The sequence below is a fragment of the Arachis ipaensis genome, chromosome B4, assembly GCF_059453495.1.
Source record: "Arachis ipaensis isolate K30076 ecotype BB chromosome B4, ASM5945349v1, whole genome shotgun sequence".
NCBI classification, from domain to species: Eukaryota; Viridiplantae; Streptophyta; class Magnoliopsida; order Fabales; family Fabaceae; genus Arachis; species Arachis ipaensis.
The window spans coordinates 22,119,293-22,141,515 of record NC_142439.1 but is presented as its reverse complement, the minus strand read 5'-3'; the positions used below and the strand labels follow the sequence as shown (position 1 = coordinate 22,141,515).

Sequence of the window (22,223 nt, the reverse complement as noted above, 5' to 3'; positions counted from 1 at the left end):
ATAACAAGATTGAAATCATAAAATAAGAATAACAAAATTAAAATCTTAAAAGAAATCAGATAAAATTTATGTATAATTATTTTTATATTAAGCTGATAATTAAAAATTAATAAATAATAATTTAATCAAATTTATTAAATTATTTAATAATTTTTAACTATTAAATTTATGTCAGGCCGCATCAGTATTTATTAAATTATTTAATTATTAAGTCAAAATCGTAAGTATTTAATTCAGTGTGACCGGTGCCATAAGTAACAGTGAAGTTAGTGCTGCCTGTGCATTCTGCTTGGAGTGTTTGAGCGTTCACCTTTGAGACATGGAAGCCGAAGAGGAATGTGAAATTGGTGAACAGAAAACCGTTCGTGTATACGCTGATGGCATTTACGACCTCTTTCATTTCGGCCATGCCCGTTCTCTCGAGCAAGCCAAAAAACTGTATTACTTTCTTTTCTTTCAATTTTTGTCCACTCTACTTCGCTTTTACTGCTTTTGCTGTAATTAATCATAATTTTTTATCATTTTGAGTCTAATCCCCATATTAGTTGTTACTGTTTCTTTGGGCTTTTTGGAGGTTTAAAATTCAGTAATACCGCTCAAGTTTCACTGGTTTTTTGCGGTTTTTTAATTATTTATTTAGTTATTATCTTTTCCTCTTATAATTGAGGTTTGTCCAACATGTTGAATATAGATGGTGGATTTGATGGGAGATAGTTTGAAAGAAAAATTATGAATAAACTTATGGAAAGAGATTTAAGTATAAATGGACTGATTCATGACAAGGTGCAATGTCGTTTGATCCATGTAGCCGACCTGAAATAGTGGGATCATGCTTTGTTGTTTGTTGTTGTTTGGCTTTTGGGTATTTGCAAATTGTTGTGTGTTTGTTGTTGCTTGAATGAAGTGCTTGATGTTATTGCAACTGTTTTTTTGCCTTTTTTTTTTCTTCCTTGTTAATTGAAGGTTTCCAAACACATATCTGCTTGTTGGATGCTGCAATGATGAGATCACACACAAGTATAAGGGAAAAACTGTCATGACTGACAAGGAACGCTATGAATCTCTTCGCCACTGCAGGTTCTCTTGTCTTTTCTAGATAGTTTATATTGATATTGATATTGCTCTCCTTTTATTGTACACTGCTCTGATAAAGCTTCTATTTCGTGTTTTATTTATTTATCACAAAGGAAAAATAATTGTAGTTGCATCAAGTCTGGAAAGGTTTTGGTTGAATGAAGTTTGATGACTTGGCTTTGAAATTCACGTTCTTAGACTTGGATTTGAAATTCACCTTTTTTTAACTGTCATTATACTCTTTTGGGCAACGACCTTTGTGGCTTTTGACCATGATGCTTCTGTAGATTAATTTCCAGAAATAGCAACATGAATGATGATAGATAATGAAACTATAAAAGATACATGTAAGAATAGTTTAGGGCAACTCATTCATGAGTGTCATTTTGTTTCCATTTTTAGAGCTAGTGGTTTTTTATTCAAGTAACTGGCTAACTGAGTAAAATTATACCACGTTCTGATGCAAAGTTCATAGCTGATTTCGGATACTAAGTTCCCTCTGAGCTGCGCTGACTGAAGTACTAGTTTTTGGCATCCTCATTTATTGTAGATATCTATGGAGGTCTACCATCCATGTTATTATTTCGTTTGGTTCTTTTTTGATGGGAGATTTTCATTTGCTTTTGTTGCTTCCTAAAGCCTAACTAGTCCTCGGAATCAATCAAACGAAAATAACTCAGTACATCTGTTTGGCTTATTTGAGTTGTTTTTAAATTTTCAAACTTGCCTAATTGCTTTATTAGTGGTGTTAGTATTTAGGATGTGTGACACAGTTGAGTCGTCATTGCTACAGGTGGGTTGATGAAGTTATACCAGATGCGCCATGGGTAATCACACAGGAATTCATTGACAAGCATCAAATTGACTATGTGGCTCATGATTCTCTTCCGTAAGGTTAACCTGCCCCAGGCTAAGTGTTTTCTTTTGTATTTGTTCACTCTTCAAAGTTGGTAACTTCTTGATCAAAAGTTATCAACTCCCTAATAGAGTAAGTTTACACTTTACGTTGAATGGACCCTGAGATATGCTCGGAGGTGGGCTATCTGAAAAATTTATGGTTATTAACTAGGATGCATGCATACGATACTTGAGACATACAACACAGATCGGAGAGCATTGCTGTGCATTTAATATAAGAAGCATTGAGATAACATGCTAAGAGTTATGACTATTGATGCCATATCCTAAACATCAAAACTCAAATGTTTAACATAGTGTTTGGGACTGGAATACAAAGTTTCATTGCTTATATTTCATTTTATTTGAAGATATAACTGTCTAGAAGGAAAAAGATGTGCTGTATTCTATTATTCTTTCAAAAGGCTTACAAAAAGTATGAAAATGGGATGATATGGGAAGGAGAAGATTGTCTGTGTGTTACTAAAGTGGAAAAGGAGGAATGCTCTGTGCATTAGTTACTTTTATATGGCTGCACATAACTAATCGACCATTAGAGCGTATGTCGGTCTAAAATTTCTAAAATTTAGATATTAATTATAATATTATTCTTACTGTTATTAGCACTATTTATTCTCTATTCTCTTGGATTTTTTTGAGAGGTGCTTCTGTCTCTGTGACAGCATCCTTGCGTTATTAATCTTAACTATATTCTACATGATATTTTGCCAAAATATAATTTTAAAAATGTTTTCAAATACATTAACACTTCATTTTCTTCTTTAATGTAAAATTTAGTTATGCTGATACAAGTGGAGCTGGAAAGGATGTCTATGAATATGTAAGAACTGAATGTTCTTCTCCCCTCCCCCCTCTTCTCTCTCCTATTGCTATCTCATTGACATTTACTTGGTGTCACGAATGGGTCATCGTTGTTGTTCACAATTGACTATTTGAATCTTTCATCCACTTTTATGCCATTATTTTTTCTCTATATATTTCTGGCGGAACTATAACATTGTCAAATTTTGTTTTATATTTTTTCCCAGTCACGTTTCAATCTTCAGCTTCCATTGATGATCTTATGTGTATTGTTTCCTAAATAGGTTAAGTCTATTGGAAAGTTTAAGGAAACAAAGCGGACTGATGGAATTTCTACTTCAGATATCATAATGAGAATAATCAAAGATTATAATCAGTATGTAATGCGTAACTTGGACCGTGGTTATACCAGAAAGGATCTGGGTGTCAGCTATGTCAAGGTTTCTTTGTTTCACACCTTTGTTTTGCAAATTCTCAAGATTTTTGTGTTACCTATCAGTTGCCTCATTAACTTACTTTTGTAGTGGGCGGGCTTATCTGTGTTGCATGATCTCTTATTCACAGGAGAAGAGGTTGAGAATGAACATGGGACTTAAAAAATTGCGTGAGAGAGTGAAGAAGCAGCAAGAGACAGTGGGAAAGAAGGTAACAATGTTGATAATGATCATAGCTATTTGCGTCGACTCTATTTACGTCAGTAATTGTTTACATGTATTTTATCTTATTTTATCTTGTGTTATTCTTAGTATAACATTAAGCTGTAAGCTTTTCTTAAGTAGATGGTTTATGTTTAAACTTAATGGTTGATGTTATTTTCCTTTTTATTCAATATATGAAGAAATCTAGTGTTTCAATGAAAGTGGGTTGCGGTCATGAACTGCTACTAACTTTTGCATATGAAAAGATGCTTTTAGAACTTGAAATGAATTGTAGTCAACCTTTCAGTGGTGTGAGCTGCAGTGAATAGAAAACTGAAAGAAAGGAAATTAGTCATATTTCCTGTTTGGATTGTGATTGGGAAATTATTTGTATTATCAAAAGAACTGCTGAAAAAGATATAAATCTTTTGCTTCTATAACTCATGAGTTCTTTATTTGTTACGATTGTTAAGTTTCCTTGTTAATCATAGGCAAACCTGTAGAAGTAAGTTGTAGGCATGTGCTTATTGCGTGGTTCTTAAGTTTTTTCTTGTAATATTTTGGTCATTCATGGTGTTAGGTTAAATTTTGGTTTTAGTTTCAAAAATGATATGTAGTTTTAGTTTTGAACGCCATCTGTAGGAAACAAGGAAGGGTTTAAGTGTTCGGTGTCAAGCTGAACAAATCCTTTAATTCTTTTACCAACCCACCACCCAAGAAAAAGCATAAAAACTTGAACTCAGTTTCACTGGAAATCCTTCCTTTTAATTTGTGCACTAAAAAACTACTTGTTGACCTGAAATATAAGATCATACAAACCTGGAGTAGTCTGTTAGGAACCATTTTGGGTTAGTATAGAACTGGAAGGGGAAGACGAATGAGTGTGAGGCAGCAATTAACTCTGTTAAGTAATTGCCAAGTTTTGGTCAGTGAAAGTAGTTAGGAGGCTGTTAGGGGGTGAATGAGATAAATAGGAGAATAGGGAGAGTTTAGTTAGGTAGACAAATATATACACAGGGATAGTGGGAATAGAATTTGTCTGAAAACACAAGGGACAAGGAAAAAAACACATGAAAGAGACAATTTACCGTTTGTTGGAAAGCCACCTGCCACCTTGGAATGTTGCCAGCCATCTCCGAAGACAAAACTGGAAAACGTTTCTGTCCAGTGTTTGGTCTCCATCCCCACTTTTTTGGGAATGCAGAGAATACAGGAATCTTTGTCCCAAGACACCAGTTGTTGGCTCTGTACCTATTTTCCTAACCAAGTAATTCTTGTGTCTCTATGTCCCTGTATTTCTTTATCTGTTTCTCTAACCAAACACTATTAGGGTGGACAGAAGCTCATATTCTCTCCTCAGGACTGACTTTCCCAGTTGTATATTTAGGGTTCTTGATACATTGTCAATGATCGTTATTCTGCAATTCTTTTGTGATTGACACTAGTTCTGACACAATCTTAAAGGAGAAAAGAAGCTCAATTTATTAGTAATGAGTTGGCTTAAATGTTTTTACTTTCTAGTTCCTATAAATATAGGTAATCTTGATTTTAGTCTCTATTTGGAGTTGGATCCCCCCCCCCCCCCTCTTCTTTTTTTTGGGCCTCTTGCTGTTACTATAAAATAGTTGGAGTATATGCTTGAGCTAAGTAGTTAATGACGTTAACAATGCATATAAGGAGATACTCTATCTGCTTCATTCTCATTGTAAATAGATATGGCTCAATGATTTATTGTTAAACTTCTTTTGTACATTCTCTGACCCAAGAGAATGTTGTTTCCAGCTGAATGTAGTTGAGACTGTTCTTTATATGGTAAATTGTTTTAGACTGTTGTTCATGTGGTGAAATGTTTGAGACTCTTCTTTTTGTTGTGAATAAGAGAAACCATATGTATTGGACCCCAGCATTCTAATTTGAGTTGCACTCACTCACTCTTCTTTGTGTGCCAAGCCGACTTACTCCCTTTCGGTGTTGAATCTGGATCCCACACCCTGTCCAATGGTGGAGGAGAGTGAGTTGACTTGGTTTACAAGGAAGAATGAGTAAAAGGAACATTTCTCTTCTAATTTACATAATTGCTGGATTTTATCCCTAGCCGTCAAAGCGAGTGCACTAGGGGCAGTTTGAAAATCTCTGATCTTTGTTTAAGTAGTGTCATTTGCATTTTTTTTTACAATGCAAATAAGCAAGACTTTCTCCATTGAACTTTTCAGATACAAACAGTAGCGGGAATGAGGCGTACTGAATGGATTGAAAATGCCGATCGATTGGTAGCTGGTTTCCTCGAAATGTTTGAAGAAGGCTGCCACAAAATGGTTAGAACTCTCATAATGCAGCAAATGACCAATTTTTCTGCATGTGATCGATCTTGTTGTATCCTATGTAGATATTCCATTTTCTAAAATCTTCTGATTGGACTCACTGATTTTATCTGTCATCTGTTTACTCGTAAATAGGGAACAGCAATCAGAGACAGAATTCAAGAAAGATTGAGAGCGCAGCAGATAAAATCTCTTCTTTATGATGAGTGGGAAGAAGATGATGATGATGATGAATTTGGTGATGATGAATCTGCAGAGTACTGCAGTAGTTGAAGTGACAAACAAGCTTTGTGTATTTCCAGATTCAAAACCATTCCTTTAATTAAGCTATCCTTTAAGATATATGCAAGATGATCTGGACATAATTTGTCTACTTTAAACATTATTTTTCTCCTTTGTATATAATATGATATGGTATGATTTCAATATCCAAAATGATAGAAAAATAGAGGGACAAGGAAATTGTATGATTTAAGATGGGTAGTTAAAATGGATAATTTCAATTTTTTTTTTTTGGATTGCTGTTATTTACTTGACCCAAAATTGGGGAGAAGAGTTTTTGATTTGTGAATCAACCCTTTCAGCATTGCCATAAAGATTGATCCCAAACCAAACAAATACAGAAACACAACAAAAGAACGTAAAAGTTTCAACAACTAAAGCAAAACAAACCAACAAACATGAACAATAATTAAAATCTATGATATTTTTTTAGGGTTTAACTAACATGGGTCTTAAGGATACATGAAGAGAAAATGATTAGATTAGAAGAAAAAAGAGGGGGCAATAAAAGAGGAGTAATATGATAAGCTTACTATTAATAAAAATTTTTAAATGTTTTTATTTAATGGATGTAAAATAAATGTATTGAAAATTTTCTTAATTTGTAAACTTAATATATGTTCTTAGGGCACAAGATAAATAAACCCTTTCTTTTATTAATGCATTAATTATGCTCTATCCAGATGACCTTAAAAGTATAATTAAAGAGGAAGACAAGCAGTGAACTAGAAATGATTTAGTGGTGAAGACTGAAGACTGAAGAGTTTAAATTCAAATTTTACTACTCCCAATTTACCCACAAAAAGGAGAAGAAAACATTGGATGAAAACATTTTGTCTAAACAGTTAAAGATTAGTAGTAGTAGGTTATGACTTGAACTGCCATCGTATATGATGGATATTTTTGAATGTCAATCTATTTTGAAAAGAAAATTGATTAATTAAATATTATATTAACTTAATATCGCATTCGTAATAAACATTTTTTAGAAGCAGGGTAATCTCTACTCTTTTAGTTCTAGAAAAAAGGGAATTAGTTTATGGATGTGTCATGTGTGTGTATTAAATCAATTAGGAAAAAAGGGCCTATACCTATTAATTGGTTCTCATAAAAATGGCATGCTGATTGAAGCAAATAGATTAATTATATCACACAATTAGAATAAAAACAGCATAGTATTATCCTTTCATCTTGAATGAAGCCTTAAAGAAACAACACTTGCAATGCTCTCAATCAAGTGGGATTATGGTTTAGCTTTGAGGTAACGCTTTTTGATTCAAAGTTGTCTTATCTTGTCTTAGTGGGTGCAGCTTATGATGATTCTGTTTGATTTTATTCAGTTGTAAAATAAAAACAACATTGTAGGTTTTATTGTTTCCTCTTATAACGGCAACAATATCCTAGTTAATTAATCCTCACAAAGTGATGGAACAAATGTGGCTTTATCAACACACTTGAATATGTCGGAAAGAGAATATGCATTGAGAAAGAATGATGCTTGTGTCTTGTATGTTGGACAATTATATCTAATTCATCTCAAAGATAAAATCACTTTATTTCAGGAAGACCATTCCTGAACAGTTCGTTTCGCCATAAAATTTATAGTGATATTTGCGGTGTGTTAAATAAGTATTACATTTGCAGTTCAAATACTCTGAATAATATCTTTAAATTTAACGAGTAAATTCTTATTTTTCCTAAATATTAAGGACGTTTCTGACTAAATTAGAGACATTTCGTGATGTGTTTAGGCAGTGGCGGATCCACGGGGGACCTAAGGTGGCCATGGTCTCCCCCAAAATTTTTTAAAAAAAATAGTAAATAGTAATAATTAATAATATTAAATTTTTTTATATATAATATTAAAAAAAATATAAGTTACAAAATTTTATAAATTAAAATAACTAAAAAAATATTAGAGACATTTCGTGATGTGTTTAGGCAAAATTATTTTAAGTACCTGGAGTATTATTTCAAAAATACCAAATGAATACAAAAAGTAAGACATTAATATTTGTGCATATTTATATATATTTCTTCACATTTTTTAATAAAATAATTAACCACTGAAATAATTAAATTTAACATAGTATGATATTTTTAACCTATCTCAACAGAAGTGTTGGACTTATTACAATTTTGATAATAGAAAGAAACACTCAAGAACATCATCTCTCAAGGTTCTCAATGTAACGTGCATGAGCATTCTATTATGGCTATACTTACAGTTAGCAGTGGTAAAATGGGTCAAATTTATTGGGTCAAACTGTCAAAATCGCTAAAAGTGGATCGAAATGAGATTTTAAATTCGCCAAATTTTAAAAATTTATCAAAATTACACTGCTAAAATCGTCGGTCAAGGCAGAAAAAAGCATACTAACCCGACAGACTGTCATTCTTTTTTTTTAAATATTTTAGTAAATTTATAAATTATATAAATATTTAAATAAAAAATTAGGATTTTCTACAAATAGTAAACATTATCTCACCCACCGCAGCCCACCTAACCCTTCCTTGAGCTTAAGTTCAGCTCCCTTCTCAGTCCTCACTCCTCGGCTCTTCGCTGTTCCGGTGTTTCCTGAATTTCCTGCGCTTGCGACCTTGCCTCCTCCCTCATCAGTCTTCAGTCTCGTGACGTATCCGTCACACAATCGCGGTTCGCGGCGGCGCTATGTCCCGTCGTTGTTCTGCGTTGTATCTTCAGTCTTGCGATGTATCCTTCTCGTCATCGATCTCCCACGTCGTTTGTCCTTGTCTCATCCCGTCAATTGTCACAAAATCGGAATCCCGGCAGCGTTGTGTCTCGTCTCGTCTCTACTCTGCCTTTCGCTCCTCTCTCCTCCTCTGCCTCTCGGCGGTTCTATGTCCCTCGGACTCTCGGCGGCGCTCCTCTCTCCTCCTCTGCCTCTCAGCGGCATGTGCAGATTATGTATTTGTTTTATTATTGTTATGTTTGAGACTTATTATTTATTAAGTTATTTTTATTATGATTAATTTCATATCAAAAAAAGTTATTATGGTTAATTAAAAATTTTTTACGGATTAATAATTAATTTAAGATACTACTCTTTATATATTAAAAAATTAATCGGATGAAATAATTTTATCATAAAATAAAATAATCATTAGTATGTCAAATTGAACTTTATCATAAAAAAAAGAGGTTTGTTAAAAAATATTTGAAAAAAAAGGTGGGCTGGCCCGCCAAGCCGCTAGTATGTCCTTTGGTGAGGCAGGATAGCAAATTGAACCCATATTAAATTGGCGGAGTGGATTAGCTCGCTTTACCACCCCTATTTACAATGATTATGGTAGTTATAAAATTTTAGCAATATTTAAAAATATAACTAAAATAATATTATATTTTTTTATTATTTAGCAATATTTTTTTATTTGATCACACTTTTTATTTTTTTAATTAAAAAGTATTGTCAAATAATAAAAAAATATAAATTTAATTTTAGTTATATTTTTTAAATGTCAAAGTATATCAAATATCTAATACTATATTGCATATCAGGACTAAATTCGCATAGTAATCTCTAAAATTCATGATTTTTACTATTTTAGTTTTTCATATTCAAGATTCTAGTTCTCAATATCTAGCTTCAAACATCATAATAATTCTTAGACCCTTTCAGATGATCCAACTCCAAGCATCATACTAGTTTTTAGACCTTTTCAGACGTTGAGTTAACTAATGGAATGTTAAGCTAGTTTTGACTTGTCATACTAGACATAAGGCTAAATAATGTCGCTTCGTTTTGGAGGAGAGGAGATAAAATAATTTGTACATCATATAAACTCTTTTTTATCTTTTTGTTTTTGTCTTGTTTAAGCATCAAAATGAAACGACACTGTTTAGCCTGTGTCTAATGTGATAATTCTGAGTCAATATGATGCCCAAAACTAAATTTTGTGGTTCAATATAATAAATTTTAAATTTGAGATATTAAAATAGTAAAAATCGTAAATTTAAATTACTTTAGAAATTTAGTAGCATATCATATATGTAAAATAGACCATCTAAATGGTCCAGTCAAATAAAGAAAAGTTCCACAATAAAATCATGGCGAATCCACTATAAAATAAGATCTGAAGGCTGTTAACACTTTTTTATATTATTTTTGTTTGTGCATCACGTGAAGCATTTGTTGGTTAAGGAGAGTGATTAGATTTAACATGTTTAATTATTAAAGATGATTAGGAACCTTATATTATTGGACTTTTTGACCTTTTGTTAAATTTTAAAACATTGAGGGATGAGGGTTGATTTTATTGTTATGAGGGTATATATACGCTGAAAGTGTGATTGTTAATAGGACATGAAATATATATTGGAGGGTATATATGTGCTAAAAGTGTGATTATTAGTAGGACATAATATATATAGTAGGACATAATATATATATATATATATATATATATATATATATATTTGTTAGGAAAGAAAATTAAAATTTGAAATTGTTGGGCATAAAATTTGTTCATTAAATATGAAATTAAAAAACAACATATGACCATAACTAAATTAAAAAAAAAAGTTAAGGGAAAACAAGATACCACAATGAGCAAAAGAATTAAATAAATAAAATAACATAGAGTTTAGAATTTTTTAAAAAACTTAAATGTTTCGGATTTAGAATTTAGAGTTTAAAAAATAATAAAGATCGATGAATTTTAGGATTTAGTATTAATGAATTCGGGTTAGAATTTGAAATTAGGAATTAGTATTAGTTGATTATAGATAATTTAATTAATATACATTATAATATTACTATGATAAATATTATTATTATTATTAGTATTATTATTATTATTATTATTATTTATAAGAATAATATTATAATGTATAAGATTGTACATTATGATATTAATATTATTTACAATGAATATGATAAAAATATATAATATGTATAATAATATAACTGATATTATAATAGGATGATAAATAATAAAATTTATATTATATATTAATGTAAATGATATTATAATAGGATCATAAATAATAATAATTAGAGTGAGGAGGATATTGGATTTTGTTCCTTTGAATTTTTTGTTCCAAATTTTTTTTTTGTTTTTTTAATTGAAATTTTTATTTGATTATTTTCGGTGACAAGGATAGTGGGTACTAACAAATAATATACAGGCTGTACAGGAAAAGCGCTGCGTCTTTGAATTCATGTGTGGCTTTTTTATTGATTTTCTCTTTTTTTTTATTAAAAAAAAAAAGCTTTTTTTTTCTTGATCATAAATAATAAAAATTATAATATGTATATTAATATAAATAATATTATAATAATTTTATAAATAATAATATTAAAAATAATTGTAATATTGATATGAATTTAATTTGATTATTTTAAATTATAAAATAAAATTTATAATTTTATGTATAAATATTTTTGTGTAGTTACGTTAATTTTATGTATAGAATTTAAATTTTATGTATAGTTGAGTCATATGTTAACAAATTCTAAACACAGCGAATTCTATACTAATATCTTAAATGTTTTTTTTATATACAAAAACTAACATTTTAATTTTACCTACCCTTTTCAGGTCTTCTTGTTATTCTTTTAACATTTTTCAAAAAGTCCAGCAATATAAGGTCCTTAATTATATTGAATCATTAACCATTTTAAATATAATCACTCTTCTTAACCATTCAATACCTCACCATGATTAAAAAAAAAAAAAAAATCATGCAATGCCTAAAAAGCACTGCTTATCTCTCATAATAGACGATTGTTATTCTATGACTTTGACAGCACATACATACATGTGTAGAAGAATTTCTCCTTCTACACCATATAGAGCTCGCCTAAAACCATATAAGCGTACATAAGTATAGTAATAATTAATCACACTAATTAGACTTAAGCTATGAGAATATGAAAAGGGTGTGATGAATCATTGGACTTGAGGAAGTTCCTACATGTTGGGCAAGAGGAATGGGAAAGAAGCCACTTATCAATGCAAGCCACATGAAAACGATGATTACACTTTGGAAGAAATCTTATCTTGTCTCCATCAGAGAAATCAGCTAGGCAAATTGCACAACTAGGAGAACCTGAAGATGGTGATGACCCTGAATTACTACTAGTACTACTACTATTACTATTGTTATTATTATTATTATGGCTGTTACTATTATAAATTGAGGTTGGCAAAGATACCATTTCTTTCTTCTTGAGCCCTGAGTTGATCCCTCTGGTAGCAATCCATTGTAAAGGCTCCGTGAGGACGCGACTCGCGCATTGTAGCATGGTGTTGAGGAGGCCTAGCGCGCAAAGGAAGGCGCATAGAACGGCCGCCAAAATAACCATTAAGTTGAAGCCACCTGAATTTTGTGGAGGGTAACATGGTTTGCTTATGGTAGGGCTCATTGTGGGTGGGGGAGTGTGATCAGACTCAAGTTTAGCCATTGAGGAGTATTGGAATTATACAACTCATGTAAAATATTTATGGTATATATAGTGTGTGTTGGTGAACAATATAATGAACATGAATAATGTTAAGGAACGTAACTAATTAACATTATAGCAACCAATTTTAACTAGTACTATAGCATGTTAGTAAATAAACTCAATATGAAATCTACTAAAAATGAATTTTTATTAAGTTTAAATTTCAGATAATTCTTCTAATTGAGCGTCGGATGCATGTTTTTGTTTTTAAAAATTTTAAATAGTTATTTCTTTATGTTAAATATTGACTGCAATGTTGGCTATATAATATTATTGGTTCCCAAACTTTCTCAATGAACATATATTGTACATAATTCAGTGCCCATTTTGATGAGATGGAGAAATTGCTTTGGTGGGTCAAGACATGGCGATAATATTGCTTACTTGATAATCCACTCACTTCCTTTTTGTTTATGCGCTTCAAAATGAGTGAATAAAGCTAGCATGCTCATATTCTCCTTTTTACTCCTTTGTGATATGATGTTAGTCTTTGGAATATATATGTCTCTCTATTCGGATTCATTATCATACACATTCAAACCCAAAGAATTTCTCAATTTTCAGGAGACCAAGAATTTTCATGTAAATAACCTAATTAAGTCTAACAAAAATTAATCCAAAAGGACTTCTCTTCCTTTAATTTAATTTAATTTAATTTTTGATACTCATCCGAAAAAATTTGAGGACACTAAAAAAGAACAGAAACATTTGATAACCAAAGAAAATCAGCCAAACACAGCTATAACTTGCCTTATTTAGCATTCATTAATTGTTGCAACAATGAATGAATGTTAAATAAAGCAAATTCTGATTGTTTTTTTTGTCTCCCTAGCATTACCCAAAAAAGAAACACCTGTGTTATTACAAGATTTAGGAAAAGAGCATACATTAATGGCGAAAAGCAACTTTAATGTCTATTTGATCCGTAATAATGTCCCAATTTTGTTTAATAAGACTATTGCATGTAGCTTAATACGACATGTGGATATTTGACAAATTTGGTGATGAAAATTCTTCAAAGAAAATATTATTACCAAGTTCAGAAAATTTTTTTAGGATAACCCTAAATCCTATTTTCTATTTTTACAATAAACCCTAAATCCTATTCTCCATTATTTGTGTATCATTTCCGTTATCCCACTTTCTGCTTTTCCACTCTCTATTCTCCATCCTTACTCCATTTCACTTCACTATTTCTGTGTTTCATGATAGAAACATTTAAAACTATCTAGAGACAAGAGAGAATGTTTATGTAAATATATATTCAAATAAAAAAATATCATAGACATACGAAAGAATTTGTTCCTACATGGGATTAATAGACAAGAGGCCCAAACACCTCCTTACTTAGATTAAGTATTTAAGGTTGTGCTTGTTATCGGTGTAAATTACCGAGACAGAAATACAGAGATATAAAATTGTATTTGATAGATAAAAATATAAACAAAGATATTGTATTCAGATATTGAATTAGGGATTTGGATCCTCTAAAGTTTAAATTTTACTTTAAAGAATAAAGTATGATCTCTCACCATTTATTTTATAGGTGGGATCAAAAATAAATATGAAAGAGAAACTATTTAAGGGTAAAAGATCACACTTTACTCTCTAAAGTAAAATTCAAACTTTAGAGGATCCAAATCCTTGAATTAATGTATTTTGTATCAATTTTGACAGAAAGAACACAAAAACACTAATAAGAGACATATATATTTTTTTGTTATTCTTGTTAATTTTTGGTTTAATTATTCTGCAGGTCTCTATAATTTTATCGAATTTTTAATTAGGTTCTTATATTTTTTTTCAATTGGGTCCTTAGACGTTAATTTTTTTTTCAATTTAGTCCTTGTGTGACAAAACCGTTTGAGATTGAGATAACAGAATATTCTATCCAAAAATCAAATATTCTCAAAATTGGGTTAAAATAGCTAACTTAACCCGACTAAATCCCCATTTTAGTCCCTGAAATTCACGCGATTACTCATTTTGGTCCTCGAGATTTAAAATTACCTATACTAGTCTTCCAGATTCAGATCCGGGTACCAATGTGGTCCCTCAACCCTTTTCGGTGATGACTCAGCAAACGGAGTGCCATGATGGCACCCTCTCTGCCACGCTGGACCTGCAACGGCTAGCTGACGTGGTGAGGGTTGTATTTGTACCCAATTTAGTCCCTAAAACCCTATTTTTTTCTCATTTATCTGAGTTAGGTTCTTCTTCAACTTCCATCTTCCTTCCTCTTGTCTTCTTATTCTTCTTTATCTTCTTCTTCTTGTTAAATCTTTGTCATTCGTCGCTATTAGTTGCAGCACCATGGTGGGTGGTGGAAGCACCGCAGCTGGAAGCTCGATTCCCTCTCCTTCAAGCGGTAACTGGGCCAGGTCACAAAGCCGAAACCAAAGTGCGAGGGTGCTGGAATGGTGTGGGTGCGGTTACCGTCCAATTTTGCGATGGTCTGAAACAGAATCAAATCCAAACAAGCTATTTTTTGGATGTCCCAATTATAATGTAAGTTAAATATATGATATTTTGTTCGTTTGTTCTTACCTGCTTCATTTTATCATCTTTTGATTTCATCATCTTTTGTTGGTTCATTTCAGACAAGGGAGAAGATTTGGTGTGGTATGTTTGTTTGGGCTGACATTGGACAAGAGGAAAATGTTGGAATAGCAGATTCTGATAGAGTCAATGGTGGAATGAAGATGAACCTAGTATGGAGGGTTAGGAGGTTGGAAGATGATGTAAGAAGTCTGAAATTTATGACCCATTTGTTGATGGTAGCTGTGTTTATGATGGTAGTATTTTTGTTAATGATGTGTTACAAATTTTGAAGAAAAAATTATGGAAGAATTCATGTGTAATGTTGTAATGGAAGATGTATTGTGTACAAATTTTTGAATGGAATGAATTATTTAATTTGTGGTATTCCTATGACTTACACATGATTCAGCAAAACTGAGTTATATTTAAATAAGATTACAATAAGCAAGTTAAACCAATAAACCAGATTTATATTAAATTAATTATGATAGTTGAACAAAAAAGATGCATAACCAAGCATCATGAGTATTAACATCAAAAGATCCTATGTGATATCAAAATAACCAGGACTGATCTTAGTAGTCATTATCTAAATTTTAACAAAACATTAAAGGCCTAATGTCACATACTAATTTTCATAACCTCCCTAAGCACATCTAACTAATTTCTTCAAGCCTTTTTTCTTGGTGCTTTGAAACCGAGAGTAAGCACAAACTTCATTAAACTTGCCATCTTTGATGTTGTTCCTGAGCTAGTACCATGCAATGGATTGACTGTGACAGAACTCGGTGGTGGAGAATTTCTTCTTCTTGAAATATGTCATTGCTTCACAATGCCTGAAGTTTGGATACTTTCTAACTTTTTTTACCAGTTTACTACACACCCAATTACAGTTGGCAGCCCTGTTTCTGCCCTCTCTAGCACAAGTATGGTCATTGTTGAATATTTTTGTCTACCAACAAGTATCCTTATGGTCTCTTGAGGCATACACCAGCCATGGACATTTTTTTACTTTACACACAGCTCTCACTCTTTTGCTATCATTTTTTCAACCTAAGTCTCCTTTTTTCTTGAATTGTGTACTCCCTAATAGCCTCTTTGAACTCCCATTTAGTAGTGAATTTTATACCAACCTCCAGCACTAACTCTCCAAATCTTCCTCCATCTCTAAACAATGGATAATCATCATCGGAGTCAATATCTGTTAGCTCCTCATCAGAGTTGGGAGGGGTCTTCATCTCTTCAAAATACCACGAATTAACCCCATCAGAATTGGCACCAGGATCGAGTCCAAAGTCTGCACCAACAAAACCAATGTCAACTTCGTCATCCGAGGCATCCTCCACTAGTCTATCATCTTCAATAACAATCTTCTCCTTAAGTTTTGCATATGCAGAGGCAGAGGCATGTTTAAACTTAAGAGAACTCCTCCTACCTTTGACAGACACAAGTTCTTCATCTGAAAATGAAAAACTACCCTCCAAACCTAGCCTATATAGTTCATCTTCTGCACTCTCATAAGAGTCAGAAGAATCATCAGCATGAACTGAGACTTGAGTAACATGTGCTATCCCTCTCTTGAGTTTATTAGAAATATTGGTAGGCTTGGATGGTTGTGGTTTAGGTATGAGGACAACGTTGGCAGTAGTAGGAGTGGGTGTTAGAGCTACACTTAACCTAAGATTGGAGTTAGACTCTTGTTCATTTGGCTTAGAATTTGGAAGGGGAGCATCAACTAAAGTGGATGGGTTTAGAATTAGGAATGGGAGCCTCACTTGGTCTTTGCCCAACATCTTCTTCATCGTCCAAGTAGACAACACTAGTATCACTTTCTAATACCTCCGAAAGTGAGACACCATGCTCATAATACACTTCAACCAACTCTTTGTTTTGCTGAGCATGGTAACACATTTTCATGAGTTTATTATCGCTGTCTAGATTTCTCAAACCAACTTCTAGGTTCCTCCTAGGCACAAGCCACCAGCACTTCTGTATCTCACCATAACCAAGTTCTTTGTAGTAGTTCCTCACATAAAATACGTCCAGAGTGTCCACATCAAGATCGCCCAAATAAACCCTGTTATCTGGAGAATAAACCAGTCTGTCGTCTTCCTTTTTTTGGAAATTACCCCCGTGATGTATCATAATATCAATCAATTCAGTCATCTACATAATAAAAAAAGAGATAATATAACCTTAGCTTAAAATTATGTATCATTAAAATTAAAAGTCACAGATAATTATACACTATTTTTTGCATACTTTAAAGATGAAAACCACAATCTAAAAATCAGTTGAAAATTGCAAAACCTTAAAGAAAACTAAAAAGATAAATAAAAACAAATAGGAATTTATATTTTCTTATAAAGCATAAAGGTTCTCCATAAAGATTTTATCAATTTTAAGTACTCATTTAAGTACTTTCTTGTTGGAATTTGAATATAATGTAATTAAGGTTTACATAAAATTGTAGATAAAATATTGCCTTGAATTCTTTTTTAAGTACTCATTTGATAATCTTATTTTAGAAATTTCATATGCTTTAAAAATGTAGGTAACACAATTAAAACTTTTAAAAGGTTATAGCATAAACTTGTGCATAACTATATTACTATTTCAATTTTTATCGCACTACTTAAAGTACTTTTTCTTTTCTTTTTCAGCATACGTTTAATTATTTTTTCTAGTAGAACTACCTCAGCTATAACAAAATACATGTAGTTTCAATTAGATAATATAACAACATGCTTAGTCATGGATAAAATTGTGGTAAAAATTTTTGTAGATAAGTACAACAAATTTGATGGCCAAAATTGTTGTGCAGATTTTAGTTTTTATCAAAATTTACTGCATCAAAGCATTAGTGCAGTAGTAACTAATTATAATAATGAACAATGATTTTCTTCTAAGATTTTAACTGCAAATTTTTCTTCAAAATGCATGTTGATAAATGTCCCGGTCAACTTGAATGTTCAGTGTAGGATTCAAAATTATTCAGAGATAAAAGCCAAAATCCAAAAACCAGTTTAAAATTGTATAGCCCTAACCTCATCAACATCATCCCCTGTTCCATTCATAAAAAAATAGAGCACCCCAACAACCCAATCCAATCCAATATAAGTTGTAAGATCGCACATCCGTTGGGGAGGAAAACGAATCATGCCTTATAAGGGTGTGGATACCTCTCCCTAGTATGACTCGTTTTGACGAGTGAGTGTGGGAGATTTCGCGTAACATCCATATCGTCAAAGGAAAAATTGTGAGGCCTTGTGTACTAAAGCGAACAATATCGTTCTCCCCAACCGATGTGGGACCTTACAATTGTTCACATAATTTTTTTTAATAATTTTTATTAATACATATTTTTTTATAGAACCTTATTTTTTTTTTATTTGACTTTGTATATTTTTTAGTTTTTACTATGTATTTTTAAATTAGTATATATTTTATTTATTATTATTAATTTTTATAATATAAATTCTATTAGAAAGATATAATTAAATATAAAAAAAATTCTAAAAAAAATACTAAAAAATTATAACCAAAAGAATAGTAAATTTTAATATATAAATTTAAATTTTTTTAAAAAAAAATTATAGTCAAAGAATATTAAAATAATATAATTTTAAATAATATAAATTTATGTCCTTTTTTAGTAATTTTGTCTAAACATAATTTTGAATGATGTAATTCAAATAATATTTATTTTATTATAATCTATTTTGATACAAAATTACCAAACATAAATTACGTTAATACTAATTATAAAATTGATTTTATAAATTTAATTTTTAGTCACCAAAAATTAAATTTATAAAATCAATTTTATACAAATTCTCGTTTACAAATTTTAATTCAAACACACGTTAAAAAAATGTTTTATATATAGTAAAGAGTTTGGTGATATGAAAAACCGCAAATATAATGAGAAATAATAGAAGATCAATTCAAAGCAATTTAAAGTTATTTTATATTTTATATATTATTTTTGGGTAATGACATCTTATTTCAGCGAATGAAGTTGTTGCTGGCAAATACTGGTTTTGCCAACAATCAATGATACTGCAAGCAATGATGAATTATGACACCGATTGAATATGTTGACAAAATTTGATTATCACAGCAAGAATTGTTGCTCATATAAGATGATCTTTATAGACGACTTAAGAAATTGTTGCAAAAAATTTTTCAGCAATATTCTTTGACACAACATACGGTGACGTATCTTTGAATAAGTTTATTTGTCAGTTACAACATATTTTTAAAGTTAAATTATACAGTTGGTCCCTACACTTTTAGTGAAATTACAAATTGGTCTTTATACCTTAAAAGTTTGTAATTGGGTCTCTAAAGAGAATTAAAATTTACAATTCAGTCTCCATCATTCAAAAAGTGTTTGATTTAACAAAATATTCTCAGTATATTCTCTATTTTAACAGAATATTCTAAGTATATTTTGAGAATATTCTGTTAAATCAATATTTTTTGATCGACAGGGATTAAAATTACAAATTTTAGTTCTCTTTAGGACCTAATTATAAACTTTTAAAGTGTAGGAATCAATTTACAATTTCACTGATAGTGTAGGGACCAACTGTATAATTTAACCTATTTTTAATAGTAAAAGTTGTAGTTGAAAAAAATGTTATTTCTAGTCATGAATATTAATAAGTGAATAATTAAGACAAATAAAATCATTTTAGATTATTATCTCTCTAAATATGATAATAGTAATTTTATAACTATTTGAATATGATAAATATATAAATACCTTTTATATAAAATTATAGTTATATATAGTCATGAGAGAAAAAAAAACTATTTCACGTAATCTGACATGATATTTTTAAAAATTTAAAAGGTATAATTATTTTATTATTTACTTATTAGTATATAAAATAAAATAATTACATAAAATAAATGTTAGTAGAATATACTAACTATATGTTTTTTTCAATGATATTCTAACAATAGTATGTAACACACATATATAATAGATTTTTAAATATACAAACATATTTCGTGTGTGCACACTAGTATAATTCTTTATTTTAAAATAAAATTAAATTTTTAGATCTAACAAATAAAAATATATAGTATAATTTAGGGTAAAATGCGAAATTAAACCAAATAGAGGATGAAATTACACAATTCTACCAAAGTAAAAAACGTGACCTGGATCATCCAAAAGCACATTCTTATGTAATTCGAATGAGACTCATTCAAATTAGGAAAACCAAGAGTAATTCGAATTAGACCAATTCGAATTATGTATGCATGTAGTTTTAGGGTAGTTCGAATCAGCTCGATTCAAATTATGCATTCATGTTGTGTTAGGGCAGTTCGAATCAGACTAATTCGAATTATGCATGGAAGGAATGACATAGTAATTCGAACGAGGCTGTTTCAAATTATCAAGCCCCCGACGTGTATAAATGTGGTGTGAATGTGAATTCCTCTCATTAGAGTGAAACACAATGGCTAGTGAGGACAGTTTTTTAGTGTTGGTGCACTATAGAGGGTTGATTAAGAATAAAACATGTTCTGGTATTAAGTTTAACGATAAGGATTCCCTCGGTATTTTTCTGAAACCTACAACAAGCTTCGCTGAGTTCCTGAATTCTATAATACAGAAACTGGGGTTGCAAGGCATGAAACGGGTTGAGAAGTTATTCTATCGCATTCTGATTTCAGTTTTGAGAGATGATGTGAAATACGATTTGTTTGTCATAGGGAGTGACGAGGATTTGGAGGTTCTGTTCCATTGTCGTCGGTAGTTTCCTGAGGTCAAGACACTTGAGCTATTGGCAAAGCTTGTAGATGTAGTCTCTAGCTCAAGTGGTTCGAACCGGAATACCTAAACTCCAGCAACGGCAACTTGTTCTAGTTCGAGACCTGTTGGTGCATCTTCATGCGTGCATGTGATTGCACCTCAGCAAATAGTGGTTGCCTCCCCGTCCTCGCAGTTGATCTCAACCACAGTGGTGAAGGAGAAGTTGGTATTATTGATAGGGCGCCGGTTTCATTACAGCGTGGGGCACCTGATGGTATAGACGATGCATTGCCGGATGATGATGATGCTGATGATATGGAGACGGACATCATTGCCGATGATAGCGGTGATGACATAGGAGCGAGTAATCCAGCTGGGACTGGTGGAGTGTCCAGCTCAGGGACTCAGCAGTACCCCCTGCACTTTTCATCTTTGGACTTGGATGCCATCAGATAGGAGGGGGCTCCTGGGAAACCTATTGGATTTGGTGCAGAGATACTCAGGGTACCGGAGGTCTATCAGAGTTTCAGGTTGGTCAGTAGTTTCAGGATAAAGAGGAGGCCGTCGATCTTGAGCGATCACAGGAGTCTTGATTATCATGTGATCTCGGCCTTCATACTACCGATGGTTAGAGCTGATGCAGCCGTCTATATCAAGGTACTACTGAATACCACAGAGGCACATTTCGGGTTTAGGCCGACTTATAGGAGAGTTTGGTTGGCTAAGCAGAAGGCCGTGGCACAGATTTACAGAGATTGGGATGAGTCATACAATGAGTTGCCGCGATGGGTCTTAGGTGTGCAGATGACGATGCCTGGTAGTGTTGCAGTATTGAGGATGAGTCCTGTGTGAGTGGGTGGGCATGTGGACGACTCGCAAGCCTATTTTCACCGGCTTTTTTGGACATTCCCACCGTGTATTGAGGCATTTCAATATTGCAAGCCGTTGGTCAGTATCGACGAGACCCACCTGTACGGAAAATACGGGGGTACGTTGCTAGTTGCGATTGCACAAGATAAGAACTCCAACATCCTGCCTATTACATTTGCACTCGTGGAGGGTGAGAATGCTGAGTCCTGGTTATTTTCTTATTCCACCTCTTCTAGTACGTGACTCCGCAGCCGGATATTCTGGTGATATCAGATCGGCACAACGGTATCAAGGCGACACTTGAGGCTCCCGATGGAGGTTGGCTACCACCTGCTACATACTGTGCATTCTGTATTCGGCATGTGGTTACAAATTTTTCCCTGACTTTTAAGGGCAAGGATGCACAGAGGCTTTTGGTAAATGCGGCGTATGCCAAGATTGAGGTTGAATTTGATTATTCGTTTGATATTCTACGAACCGAAAACCCTGTCATGTGTGACTGAGCTAACAGGATTGAGTATGCGATGTGGACTCA

At 32.1% G+C, this 22,223-nt stretch overlaps 2 protein-coding genes across 2 annotated transcripts; one reads left to right on the top strand and one right to left on the bottom strand.

Annotated features, from left to right (window-relative positions):
• The first annotated feature begins 212 nt into the window (after positions 1-212).
• On the top strand, positions 213-6,227 carry LOC107639110 (choline-phosphate cytidylyltransferase 1). Its single transcript, XM_016342530.3, has 8 exons — positions 213-438; positions 964-1,077; positions 1,868-1,963; positions 2,770-2,812; positions 3,078-3,233; positions 3,358-3,438; positions 5,645-5,746; positions 5,888-6,227. The coding sequence occupies exons 1-8, from the start codon at positions 320-322 to the stop codon at positions 6,023-6,025; spliced, it is 849 nt and encodes a 282-aa protein (XP_016198016.1). The 5' UTR covers positions 213-319; the 3' UTR covers positions 6,026-6,227.
• Positions 6,228-11,811: 5,584 nt separating this feature from the next.
• On the bottom strand, positions 11,812-12,462 carry LOC107637670 (putative E3 ubiquitin-protein ligase ATL45). Its single transcript, XM_016341043.3, has one exon. It carries the CDS (start codon positions 12,460-12,462, stop codon positions 11,914-11,916), a length of 549 nt encoding a protein of 182 aa, XP_016196529.2. The 3' UTR covers positions 11,812-11,913.
• Between the last annotated feature and the right edge of the window lie 9,761 nt (positions 12,463-22,223).

Coding starts and splice junctions, on each gene's coding strand:
- LOC107639110 (XM_016342530.3), top strand. CDS start 320: ATGGAAGCCGAAGAGGAATGTGAAATTGGTGAACAGAAAACCGTTCGT. Junction 439..963: donor CTCGAGCAAGCCAAAAAACT/GTATTACTTTCT, acceptor TGTTAATTGAAG/GTTTCCAAACACATATCTGC. Junction 5,747..5,887: donor AAGAAGGCTGCCACAAAATG/GTTAGAACTCTC, acceptor ACTCGTAAATAG/GGAACAGCAATCAGAGACAG.
- LOC107637670 (XM_016341043.3), bottom strand. CDS start 12,462: ATGGCTAAACTTGAGTCTGATCACACTCCCCCACCCACAATGAGCCCT.